This window comes from Perna viridis, chromosome 11 (assembly GCF_037379345.1).
Source record: "Perna viridis isolate PV_CMFRI_1.1 ecotype Kerala chromosome 11, ASM3737934v1, whole genome shotgun sequence".
NCBI classification, from domain to species: domain Eukaryota; kingdom Metazoa; phylum Mollusca; class Bivalvia; order Mytilida; family Mytilidae; genus Perna; species Perna viridis.
Window position 1 is genome coordinate 591,999 of NC_142455.1, and position 12,219 is coordinate 604,217.

At 32.9% G+C, this 12,219-nt stretch overlaps 1 protein-coding gene across 9 annotated transcripts in view; it reads left to right on the forward strand.

Moving 5' to 3' along the window:
* LOC148602237 (partitioning defective 3 homolog) overlaps positions 1-12,219 on the forward strand; it is a 55,898-nt gene that overhangs the window by 24,124 nt on the left and 19,555 nt on the right. For 6 of the 9 annotated variants that reach the window (XM_088552646.1, XM_088552650.1, XM_088552648.1 and 3 more), the window contains exons 6-13: positions 2,849-2,943; positions 3,256-3,333; positions 4,130-4,255; positions 4,787-5,265; positions 6,809-6,948; positions 7,313-7,453; positions 10,620-10,853; positions 11,387-12,078. In XM_088552646.1, the coding sequence (XP_088408772.1) occupies positions 2,849-2,943; positions 3,256-3,333; positions 4,130-4,255; positions 4,787-5,265; positions 6,809-6,948; positions 7,313-7,453; positions 10,620-10,853; positions 11,387-12,078 (1,985 nt within the window). Of the gene's footprint in view, positions 1-281; positions 327-2,848; positions 2,944-3,255; positions 3,334-4,129; positions 4,256-4,786; positions 5,266-6,808; positions 6,949-7,312; positions 7,454-10,619; positions 10,854-11,386; positions 12,079-12,219 lie in introns of those variants that run through there. The other 3 variants (XM_088552647.1, XM_088552649.1, XM_088552654.1) reach the window with 2 other exon arrangements.

Here is a 12,219-nt window from a genome sequence, read left to right on the forward strand (position 1 = left end):
TATAAAATTTTTGAAGTTGATTTATGCAGCCTAAAGGACTAATCAAAATTTCAAGGAATTCCTCTTTTAAAGTATTTAGGCACATGACAACCAGACTGCTGTCAAATCCTGCTAAGCTTTAAGTATGCATTGATCTACATTGTACAGATGTAAGATAGAAAAGACAAAGAATAGTACCACCAATCAAATTAATACCAAATAATGCATAAATAAACATAATATTTATTAAACCTTAAATGCATGTAAGAAGACAAAATGGATTTCTTTTATAAAGGATGGACAAGCTTACACCAGTTGTATGCAACTTTTAAGTACAAGAAATAGCTGTAAGTAGTAACTGTAATTAGTTTTGTAGTATTTATATACTAACAGGTGTGGCCCAAATTAAAAACACTGTAATTTAAATTTAATGTTTATTCTCAAGTCAGGTTGTAAATGGACAAATGACACCCCTGCTGAATGAACTGACAATTAAAGTAGTAATGTAGATGACCAAATTTGTTTTTCACTTGTTAATCTTGAGGGTTTCATTCTGAATAAAACTCTTTGTCTCCATTATACCACATTGATTGTTTGGCAAAAAATCATAGTGAAACCTGTCTAAACTGGACCCTGAATTAACAGAAAACCTTTTGTAAACTGGACCCTTAATTAACAGAAACCTTTCTAAACTGGATCCTTAATAAACAGAAACCCTTTCTAAACTGAACCCTGAATAAACTGAAAACCTGTCTAAACTGAACCCTGAATAACAGAAAACTTGTCTAAACTGAACCCTGAATAAACTGAAAACCTGTCTAAATTTGAACCCTGAATAACAGAAAACTTGTCTATACTGAACCCTGAATAAACAGAAAATCAGTCTAAACTGGACATTAAATAAATAGAAAACTTGTCTAAACTGAACCCTTAATAAACTGAAAATATGTGTTAACTGAACCCTGAATAAACAGAAAATCTGTCCAAACTGAACCCTGAATAAACAGAAAATATGTCTAAAGTGGAAACTAAATAAACAGAAAAATTGTATAGACTGAAACCTTATTAAACAGAAAACATGTCTAAACTGAACCCTGAATAAACAGAAAATCTGTCTAAACCTGGACACTAATTAAATAGAAAACTTGTCTAAACTGAACCCTGAATAAACTGAAAACCTGTCTAAATTGAACCCTGAATAACAGAAAACTTGTTTTAACTGAACCCTGAATAAACTGAAATCTGTGTAAACTGAACCCTGAATAAACTGAAAATCTGTCTAAATTGAACCCTGAATAACAGAAAACTTGTCTAAACTGAACCCTGATTAAACTGAAAACCTGCCTAAACTGAACCCTGAATAACAGAAAACCTGTCTAAACCGAATCCTGACTAAACAAAAAAATTGTCTTAAATGAACCCTGAATAACAGAAAAGCTGTCTAAACTGAACCCTTAATAAACTGAAAACCTGTCTAAATTGAACACTGAATAACAGAAAACTTGTCTAAACTGAACCCTGAATAAACTGAAAACCTGCCTAAACTGAACCCTGAATAACAGAAAACCTGTCTAAACATCCTGACTAAACAAAAAAATTGTCTTAACTGAACCCTGAATAACAGAAAAGCTGTCTAAACTGAACCCTGAATAAACTGAAAACCTGTATAAACTGAACCATGAATAACAGAAAAGCTGTCAAAACTACCCCGAATAAACTGAAAACATGTCTAAATTGAACCCTGAATAAACTGAAAACCTGTCTAAACTGAATCCTGAAGAAACAAAAAATCTGTCTTAACTGGACACTAAATAAATAGAAAAACTGTCTAGACTGAAACCTTATTAAACAGAAAACCTGTCTAAACCAGACACTATTTAAAGTCAATTCGTATCAGTTTATATTATTAATATATTTTGAACCAAATCAAACAAGTTTCACTGTACAGTATTATTTGTGAATTTGACAGGTAATTCTTTGTGAAATATAAAACAAATCATCAACAGTTGACTTCATTCAGTTTGTGCAGCAAAGAAAATATCAATTTCTTTTGATTACTGCTATAACCTTGGTTCCCGTGATTACTCTTTGATTACTGCTATAACCTTGGTTCCCTTGATTACTATTTGATTACAGTTATAACCTTGGTTCCCTTGATTACTCTTTGATTACAGCTATAACCTTGGTTCCCTTGATTACTCTTTGATTACTGCTATAACCTTCGTTCCCTTGATTACTCTTTAACATTTTAAAATTAATTCAGAAAAAAACAAATTTTAGTTGACCAATTTCATTTGTTTGAAAGAGTAATCAAGTGAGCCAATATTCTAGTGGAAATCAAAAGAATGTTATCCAGATACAAAGACCAGACATGGAAAACAGACAAACACAAAAAGACATAAAGTAACAAAAATAATACATACAAAGTAACAAAAGTAAATGAGCAACTTGGACTCCACTAAAAACTGGGAGCATGGAACAGGTGGACTGGTAGGATAAGCGTCCTCTGCTTTTCTAGAAACACCCGCTGAGTTGCTCATAAAAAGTCAAGTCCAGGGTAGACAAAAGAGGATAAAAGAGTGATAAAACTGTATTGTATAATTTATATTTCTATATTTCACATGCAGTTTACATATATTCAAGGTAATTTCTTCTGTATAACGTCTTTTTAGACCACCCTTATCAATTCATAAAGGGGACTGTAATAATTATTAATAGGACCCTAACACCCTGTAGTTACCAGTCTGTCTATTAATCCATTACTGATTTGCCTTTCATTTGGCATGTAGGTAGACATCCTCGAAATGATGTGTACTGGGATGGTGTCATTTAACCTCAAACTTTGACTAACTTTGACTTTCTCTTACAGATGGAGCGTAAAGAGCCTGTTGGAGGTTATGGTACTGATATGAAGAAAGACATTCCTGATGTTATTAGCAGAGTACATCAACCACATATTCAAGGGTAAAATCTCTCACAATATAATTTATTAGGGGATGATTTTATGGGCAATTACTTAATAAATGTGTATAGATCTCTATGAAAGTGTACACTATGCTTCAAAATCAAGGTTTAGATTGGCAGTAATTGGATTTTTAGGGCCCAAATGAGGTCAAAAGTAAGTCTTTTCCTGAACTAAATCACTGAGTACAGGTGGTAGCAAAGGTTTGACTGTATACAAAATTCACTCACACACATACAATGTACCATTCTATTGAAGCCAGGTTTGGACACTGAGTGAAACAATTGAATAACTACCAAAATTTCTGTTTACAGGAGTATACTGATTAGTTTACCAACAGATGGAGGACCTCTGGGTATCCATGTTGTTCCTCACATTGATGATGAGGGCAGGTGAGTTGACATCTGTTGGACATTTCAAATTTCTTTGCAATTATCTTGGCTTCTAATAGATAGATTGATTCAAATTTGGTGCGTTGCCTTATATAATTAGGGCATACATTGTAAGCAATTTTGGTTTTTGTCCACTATCAACTTCCTCTTTCATTGGACTTTGCCATTTTTGAGTTGCTAATATTGTTGGCTACTTCTTGAACTTGTAATTTCAGTACCTTACATTCGCATATGATTTGCATAATTATATATTACTACACCACATATATTGGGGCCCTGATAATGTTTATGATCTATATAGTGATTGCCAGGTTTAATCTGGTTCGAAATCTGGTTCCCTGGTCAATATCATAAGATCACTAAAAATTTGAGAGATACCTATGGAACGAAAACATTACCCACACTTCCTGGTAACCAGTTGTTTTGACTGAGAAACATTCGGGTCGTCACAGTTTAATGTGTTTAATGTAATCTTATCAAGATTGTAGTGGAAGTCACCCGAATTTAGAGCATATCGAATTCGTGCCACTTCATATGTTGAAAACAAAATCATTTGCGTAGAATATTTGAGGATTAGTGACTTCAGAGACTTCAGTGTTTGATTTTATATGGGGTGATAGAGAAAATTTTTGTCACAAAAATCACAGCTACTAATGAATGCATCAATTTGGCTTTCTATAGATGGGGCATGTGTTGCAATGGATTTTTGGTGCTGACTGATATCACTTCCTGTATGAGTGGGGATATACCTAGCCTAACAATGTGTGATACTTAATGTATTTTATTTTATTTACAGAGAGAATGGTTTGTTGGTGCAAGGAGTGGAGACAGGAGGACGGGTAGACAAGGATGGAAGACTCAGACAGAATGATAGAATTGTAGAAATTAATGGAATTCCACTTCTCAATGTTTCTTTCCAAAGGTAAAATTTGAATAGGATATTAGTTGTTATGGATGCTTTATTATGATTTATTTGGTTGTTTCTGGCAACAGTTGCCCGCACAAAAACAAAACAAAATAAATATGTGAGAACAAAATCACCTCTTTATTATTAAGCTGTGCTTTTGTCTACTTAAGGATTAAACACTGTTTTTACAGAATTTAGCCATATGTAAAATTGAACCATTCACTCACAAAACAAACAATAAAAGTCTGAAGGAATTTCTCTCAAATTCTTTCAAAATTGTTGTTTTGAATATACAATGCCTAAAATGAATGGAGCAGATAATACCATTTCATGCTTTCATTTATGCAATGGTAGCCATTTTGTTTATGATATTTATAATATGTATATGGAATTTACACTGTACTGAAAACTTATTGCTGAGGTGATAAAAGGTGAACTGCCAATCATTAGTCATAAAGCAGAGGTCTAGTCCTGATGTATTTTGTTTTTTGTGTAATAGTGTGAATTGATTGTTATTATAAAGTTTCACATGTTTTGTATTTGTAGGGCAAAGGAAATATTTGGTGAGGGAATGAAGGCAGATGATGAGATAAAATTACGAGTTGTCAAGAAGAAGCCGGCACCAGCCCCTCCAAAACAGCCTCCTCCAACTCTACCAAAACCTAAGGGTTACTCCCCTAACAAACCTTCTCCTCTAACATTACCTCCACAGAAACTAGACAGTCCAGATTCTCCATCACCGACTGGTCCTGAGAAAACCAGTACACCAGCAGATTCTGGTCCTAGTGGTGGTAACAGTCCATTCTCTGACAGTAAACCAGTAATAAGGGACCAGCAGCCTATAAAACCAGGTCCACCCATTAGACCAGGCTTGCCAAATAAACCTCAGTCACCAAACAAGAAGACACCTCCGGCAGTTCCTGTACGAGATCCCAAAACTTCACTTTCTTCCCAAGAAAATGCTATTATAGCTCCAACTAATACAAAGAAAATTGGAAAGAGAATTCCTATTCAGCTTAAGAAGGGTATGATCTCATTTATTTATTATGTTGGTAATGTTGTTTTTATTATACCCAATGCAACAAAGTTGCGAAAAGTATAATGTTTTTGGCCTGTCCGTCAGTCCAGCTTCAGTTTTCCTGACTTTTTTTCTAAACGCTTGCAGATATTGACATGATTTTTGGTGTTCACCATGATAATTTACAGGTCAAGTTCAATTTTCCTTCCGCTCCAATGATTTTTACCAAAATTACGGGCCGTAAACTTTGCAAAATTCGCAGATATAACAGTTTTTTCCAGACTTTTTTTCTAAATGCTTGCAGAAATTTACATGATTTTTGGTATATAAGTTCACCTTGATAAGTTACAGGTGAAGTTTATGTTTCGTTCCACGTGATTTTCACTGAAATTATGGGCCTTGAACTTAGCAAAATTAACAGAAATAAACATTTTTCAGATTTTTTTTTCTAATCGCTTGCAGATTATGACATGATTTTTGGTATATAAGTTCACCATGATAGGTTACAGGTCATGTGTACGTTTTGTTTCGCTACGATGATAGTTACTTTGGATGAACTAAAACTCAAAGAAATCACATTCTGGAGTAAAACTACCATTCTGAGTAATAGAATTTACTTAGAAGATAAAGGTCTAAAGCCTAAAAAACATTCTTATGCCTCTTTTTATTGGGGTCCTTCTACATATATTTCTCTTACAAACAAATTTACTTGAGTATCCAACATGGGGATGCGTTGGGTATGTGAGCATGCTCACTAAAGTTCTTTAATTAATCATTTTGAAATCATGAAGTGCACTTAGCTTTTGTATGGATTTTTGTTACTGAATCAAAATTTTGATTGCAAAGTCTTTCTTTGATCTATGAAGACCACTGTCACAGTAAAGAATCAATCTAATTCATGTAATTGGAAAAATAAAATTTAGTATATTGAGGCACTGTCAGCTGATCACAGATTTAATGACAAATTGTCTGTTGTGCTAACATATTGTTATCATGTTGCAAGAATATTTTTAAAAAACACATAATGTATTATGCATTAAAACCGACATATGTTGTTAAAGTATTGATTTATACTTTGTTAGAATTGATTTATACTTTGTTAATATTGATTTATACTTTGTTAGTAATGATTTATACTTTGTTAGTATTGATTTATACTTTGTTAATAATGATTTATACTTTGTTAGAATTGATTTATACTTTGTTAATAATGATTTATACTTTGTTAGTAATGATTTATACTTTGTTGGTAATGATTTATACTTTGTTAATAATGATTTATACTTTGTTGGTAATGATTTATACTTTGTTAATAATGATTTATACTTTGTTGGTATTGCAAGTAACATATTAAACATCTAAGAAGCTGCAATTATTTATAAAGGATTTCTCTAGAACAGGAATTTTCAGTTAAAAAAATCATATTGAAAATCTAAGAAGCAACAATATTTGTTAATGAATTCTCTCAGAAACTTTCTGTTAAAAAATGATCATAAATTGATTTGATGCTCTGTGGATTGTGTTATGAAGTTATAGTTTTATCTTTGCAGGTCCATCAGGTCTCGGTTTTAGTGTGACCACACGAGACAATCCAGCTGGAGGGTTCACACCTATTTACATAAAAAATATTCTCCCTAAAGGGGCAGCCATTGATGAAGGAACATTAAAGGCTGGTGACAGACTACTTATGGTAAAGTTGAGAGTTGCTGAACAGTGTGAAAACTTGTAGTAAATTGGTGGTAAAAAAGAATCATAATGGGGTAAAATCCACTTGAGAAAAAGCAAATTTGCATCAAAAGGTCTGAAGATGTCTTTTTGCATGAGAAATAATTAATTTGAAATCAGTGTAATGTATGAAGCCTGAAATCACATCTTATCACAATTGTATTAATCATACGCCATACAATAACTACATATATATAATGAAAAATGTTTTTGCTGCTATAGTGGTAAAAGACTTTGTTTTCAACCTTTAAAATAGCTATTTTTTTTTTATGTACTTGCACAAAATGTGTTCAAATTTCTCATTTTCTTTTAATATTCCCTGCTTACAGGTAGATGGACAGGATATGGATGGTAAAGCTCAGTCAGAGGTTGTGGCTCTGTTACGTAATGTCAAGCTTGGAGAGATGGTAAATCTAGAGATTTCTCGTCAAGTGACAGAGGAAGACAGGTTCAAAGTTCCTAGACAGCTGGTAATTATCAGATCCTGACAGATCAGATCCTAGAAAAATCTACATCAGAAACTATATGCTCTTTGTGGTACATGCTTTCTTTACTGAAACCACTTCAATGTCGTCACTTTAGGCATAATATTTCTATACTCAGGGAGGCTGTATCACTCCAACTTTGATCAATTTGAACTTTTGAATGCAAATACATGTAACATTTATAAGTCAGTTGTATTCACTAAAAGATAAAGAGATGATGTTGATAAGTAATGATGTCATAGAATATTATCAACAGTAATGTCCTGACTAATGTCCAGATTTACTTTCAGGACTTTTTTGTGAATACAGCAATAGGAATATAGAACCCTATGAATAGAATTTCTTCTAGATCTCTCTTTTTATTTGCTTCTCTTCCATGTCTGCTGTCTTTATCTGTAAGGTTTCGTGTGCTTTTTTCTACACTATCTTACAATTGTGGAGATCACATCTCTAATACATTTTCAGTAATCATTTCATATGGCATCGTTCTGAACTAGAAGGAACTTTGTTACTTATACTTTACAGTTTTAATTTTAGTAACATAATTAAGTTTGTGATTGATTTAGCATTTATAAGTAAAAAAAAGAAATGGATTTATCAAGTTGCTTGCTCCAATTAATATTCAATTGTTATAAATTTTCTTCATCTATTGTTTATGGTTGAGTTTTTCAGTTTGACAAACCCCCAGGAGTCTGGATCTGAAGGCACCATGTTTTTTTTTCTGTAGTATTGTGTATGCTAATTTTTGTTTTTTTCTGTCTATATAGCCTTTTGAATGTTATGTTTAGTTCTAACACAGTGTCTGTTACAGCCCATACATTGATGATGTCCAAGGAATAGGTTGTCTTTCCCTGATAAAATGAAAATCACCTGATGAACTGCCTGAGTTTCCTTGACAAGGAGATTTACTATCAATACATAGGTATTTGTATTTCAATCTGAGAGAAAGTTTAAGTCAGTTGTCCAGTTCACTACCAAAGGCAGTTCATAAAGTGATTGTTATTTAATTAAGAGTAGAAAAAAACAAATGTATCCCCTGAACATCTTCATTGTATTTGCTGTAATGTAGTCAGTGTATTTGCTGTTTGGTATGTAGTATTTTAGGTGGTTAAACTTAGTTCAGTAGATACATGTATCTCTGTTTAAATAATAATTAGTGTAATAGATTTATTTTTATTCATTTGAAAGGATAAGGGAACAATTTTCTGACAATTATGTTACATTTAATAATACATTAGAATTGACTGCGTATAGAAAACTGTATGATGAGTTATTTTGCTGCGTATAGAATGGGGGAAAACTGTATGGTGAGTTATTTTGGCAGGTGTAAAATTTGGCGATTTTAAGACAAAAATGTTTTCGAAAAATTTAGAAGTTTCTTACTTTGGCAGATGCTTAGCGATGCGCAGAATTTATATTTTGTGGAATTTATATTTTTGCACTTTTAGACACACTGTTTAAAAAATGCCAAAATTAGCACCCAACGAAAAATTTAATGTCTGCTATGCAGTATAAAAATATTGATTATGCAAATATTTAATATGTGTTTTTGGTTACAAGTATTATCATTATGATGTATCTCAGCATTTTGAATAAATTATTCAAGATCTGAGCTGGGTTTATATATTAAACTAAGTATCTGCATCCTGAGTGTTTTCTATATCTGTCAAAATTTTCTTTGTTGAATGTGTGGATGGTCCTTCATCAACTACTTCGTTGTAATGCTCTATCTTTTTTTCTGATCAATAAGAGACACTTTAATCTTTATTTACAATGGCTATACCCACTAATCAAAAATTAATGATCCCATGCTGTCACAGAAAATGATGCTTAATGTAATATTTGGGAGATTGGGTATATGCATTTGGTACTGAAAGAATCATGATTTATATGTTAAAGTTACAGAAAATGAAAGGTGGAATATTCAAAAACCTTTATCATATAAAAAATTCTATACAAGCATGTTAATAATGCTTTGTATCAGTTTACTAATTGCATGGGAATTTGGCTGGAACTAACATTTAATCACAAAATGTGGACAGGAGACTTTTGTGTGGATTGTATGTACAAGGGACTTATATTGTTATATTTGCAATACCAAACTGCAGGAACAATTTTTTGTTGTTGTTTTTTTTTATTTTTGGTTCATACTTATAAGAAGCTTAGAATGTTACTGAAGTGGGGCTTTTGTCCACATAATTTCATATCACAAAAGAAGTAAAATTGTTTAAGTTTAAAGCTACATGTATATTCATGAAATTCGTGAAGCAAGATCGAAAAAAAAAGAATTTTGTGCAGTCAGTATCTTGATTCTGAAGACATTTTTCATAAAAACATGCGAGGGAGGGAGGCATTTCATTTCTTATGAACTCTGCTGCACCCCCCTCTCTAAAAAAAGATAAAAAAAACCAAAAATGATGAGAACTGTTTTTTTTTAATCCCAGTAAAAAATGTTGACTTGAGATGTTTTATTTCTGTTTCAATAAAAATTGGTTATGCAGCATAATCAATTGATTAGACTGGGCAAAACCAAGAAATTGTCAATATTTGGCCTGGTATGGTAAAGAGCTGTACCGTATATTTGGCCTGGTATGGTAAAGAGCTGTACCGTATATTTGGCCTGGTATGGTAACAGAGCTGTACCGTATATTTGGCCTGGTATGGTAACAGAGCTGTACCGTATATTTGGCCTGGTATGGTAAAGAGCTGTACCGTATATTTGGCCTGGTATGGTAACAGAGCTGTACCGTATATTTGGCCTGGTATGGTAAAGAGCTGTACCGTATATTTGGCCTGGTATGGTAAAGAGCTGTAGCAATAAAACAAAATGATGTTCATATTTAGTTCAGTGGATCAATGTTGTAAATTGGCTGAATATATGGCATTCTTAGTCTGATTACTAATCCTTTATTTGGCATTCACATTCCTTTATTTTCATTCGACCTTCACATTCCTTTATTTTCATTTAAATGGTGTATTGGATTTTAGAATTATCATTTTGTGACTATGTCTCACTGTTGTAAGTTACCATGTTGGTGTGAGCTAATATTGCATGTAGATTAACATGGCTAATTGTTGCATTGTAGATTTTTTTTATTTATTTTGTTTATTTTGGTGCACCCACTCTGGACTCCTATGGTTTTGTTTACAGAGCAACATAGAAAAAAATAATGTCTTGCAGCCAACAGAAAAATCTGGAGATGATGTGTCCCTTGTGTCCATGAAAAACAAAGAAATTATTTCCCTTGACATACCGCTGAATGATACTGGTTCTGCTGGTCTTGGTGTCAGCGTGAAAGGGAAGACAATACCAACACCTGGACAGGGAACCAGGGATTCTGGCATCTTTATTAAAGCTGTGATAAATGGTGGTGCTGCTTCCAGGGTAAAATAAACAATTATGGCAACATAGTTTTCTATATTTGTAATTCTTGTAGGTAAATGATATTGCTACTGATATTTTCTCAGCAAACTTTGCTAGATACTGTACTTAAGTGGAAACAGAATGGGTATTTGAAAAATTAATCTTTCATTGTACTTAAAATCATGAAATTGAGCTGCATGAAAAGCATTATTGAAATACCACTGTTGATTTTCCGTTGCTCTTACAGACATAACGTTAGAATATACTTGTTCAAAGGGAAACGGAAGTATACAGTCAGAAAAAAGTCCTAGTTTTTAAAGAACGTTTTTGACAATAGAGAATGTGTTGATGTTCTTTGGTAAATATTGGTAAAAATACTGAGAAATATTGAAGGACAAATCAAAATCTAAATACATGAGCAAAACATGAAAATAGGGAACAAAAAGAGAGGGGAGAGTAGTTCATATCTGTATTTACCTGTCCATTGGTTTATCCCATTTTTCTTTGGACCATTTTGCCACGGAAGAATTATTTTTTATATTTTATATTTTCAGGATGGAAGACTGTTAGTTAATGATCAGTTATTAGTAGTTAATGGTGAAAGTTTGAAAGACCTTTCAAATTCTGAATCTATGGAAGTGTTACGTAAAGCTATGCAAAAAGAGGGAGATATTCCCGGACACATACATTTAGTGATAGCCCGTAGAATAGGTGCACCTTCTCCATCTCCTTATCAGGAGAGTTCCATGGATTTTTCTTTTCATAATCAATCAAAGTCAAGTGACTTAAGTGAGTCCAATGATTCACGAGAGGTCTGTTCACCTGTGCCACCTGACCTTACTCAAAACTTTCCTCCAGCTGGGAAGGATTATAAAGTTGATAGCTCTCGTAACTTTTTAATTGAAAGACTAATGGGAGGTAGTAATGGATTGAGGAATGAATCATATACTCGTGCTACACATGATAGTTTTAATGATAGTGGTAATATTCCGTCACCTGAAGTTTCGCCAATCAAACCATTAAAAAGTGCTCCAACTGTTCATGAACTTCTAGAAAGGAATTCTAGGAACTCAGTATTGATAGAAAATGACTCTAATGAACCTCAGTCTAGAATGAGACCTCATTCAACTTTAGGAATTCTTCGTCATAATTCTACAAACAGTTCCAGTTCAGATGAAGGAACCCAGCCTCCTTGGTTACGGAGTCAGGGCTGGGATAGACACCACAGTACAACCAGTGAAGAGATGTAAGTTATTTGGGTGGAGTACTGTTCATTGGTTGGAAAATATATTTTTGAGTTAAATTTAATTTTTTGATTCAACAACTCTATCATACAAATAAAAGAAAATTTCAATTTTATTGGTGACCGAAATTCATGATTTACCAA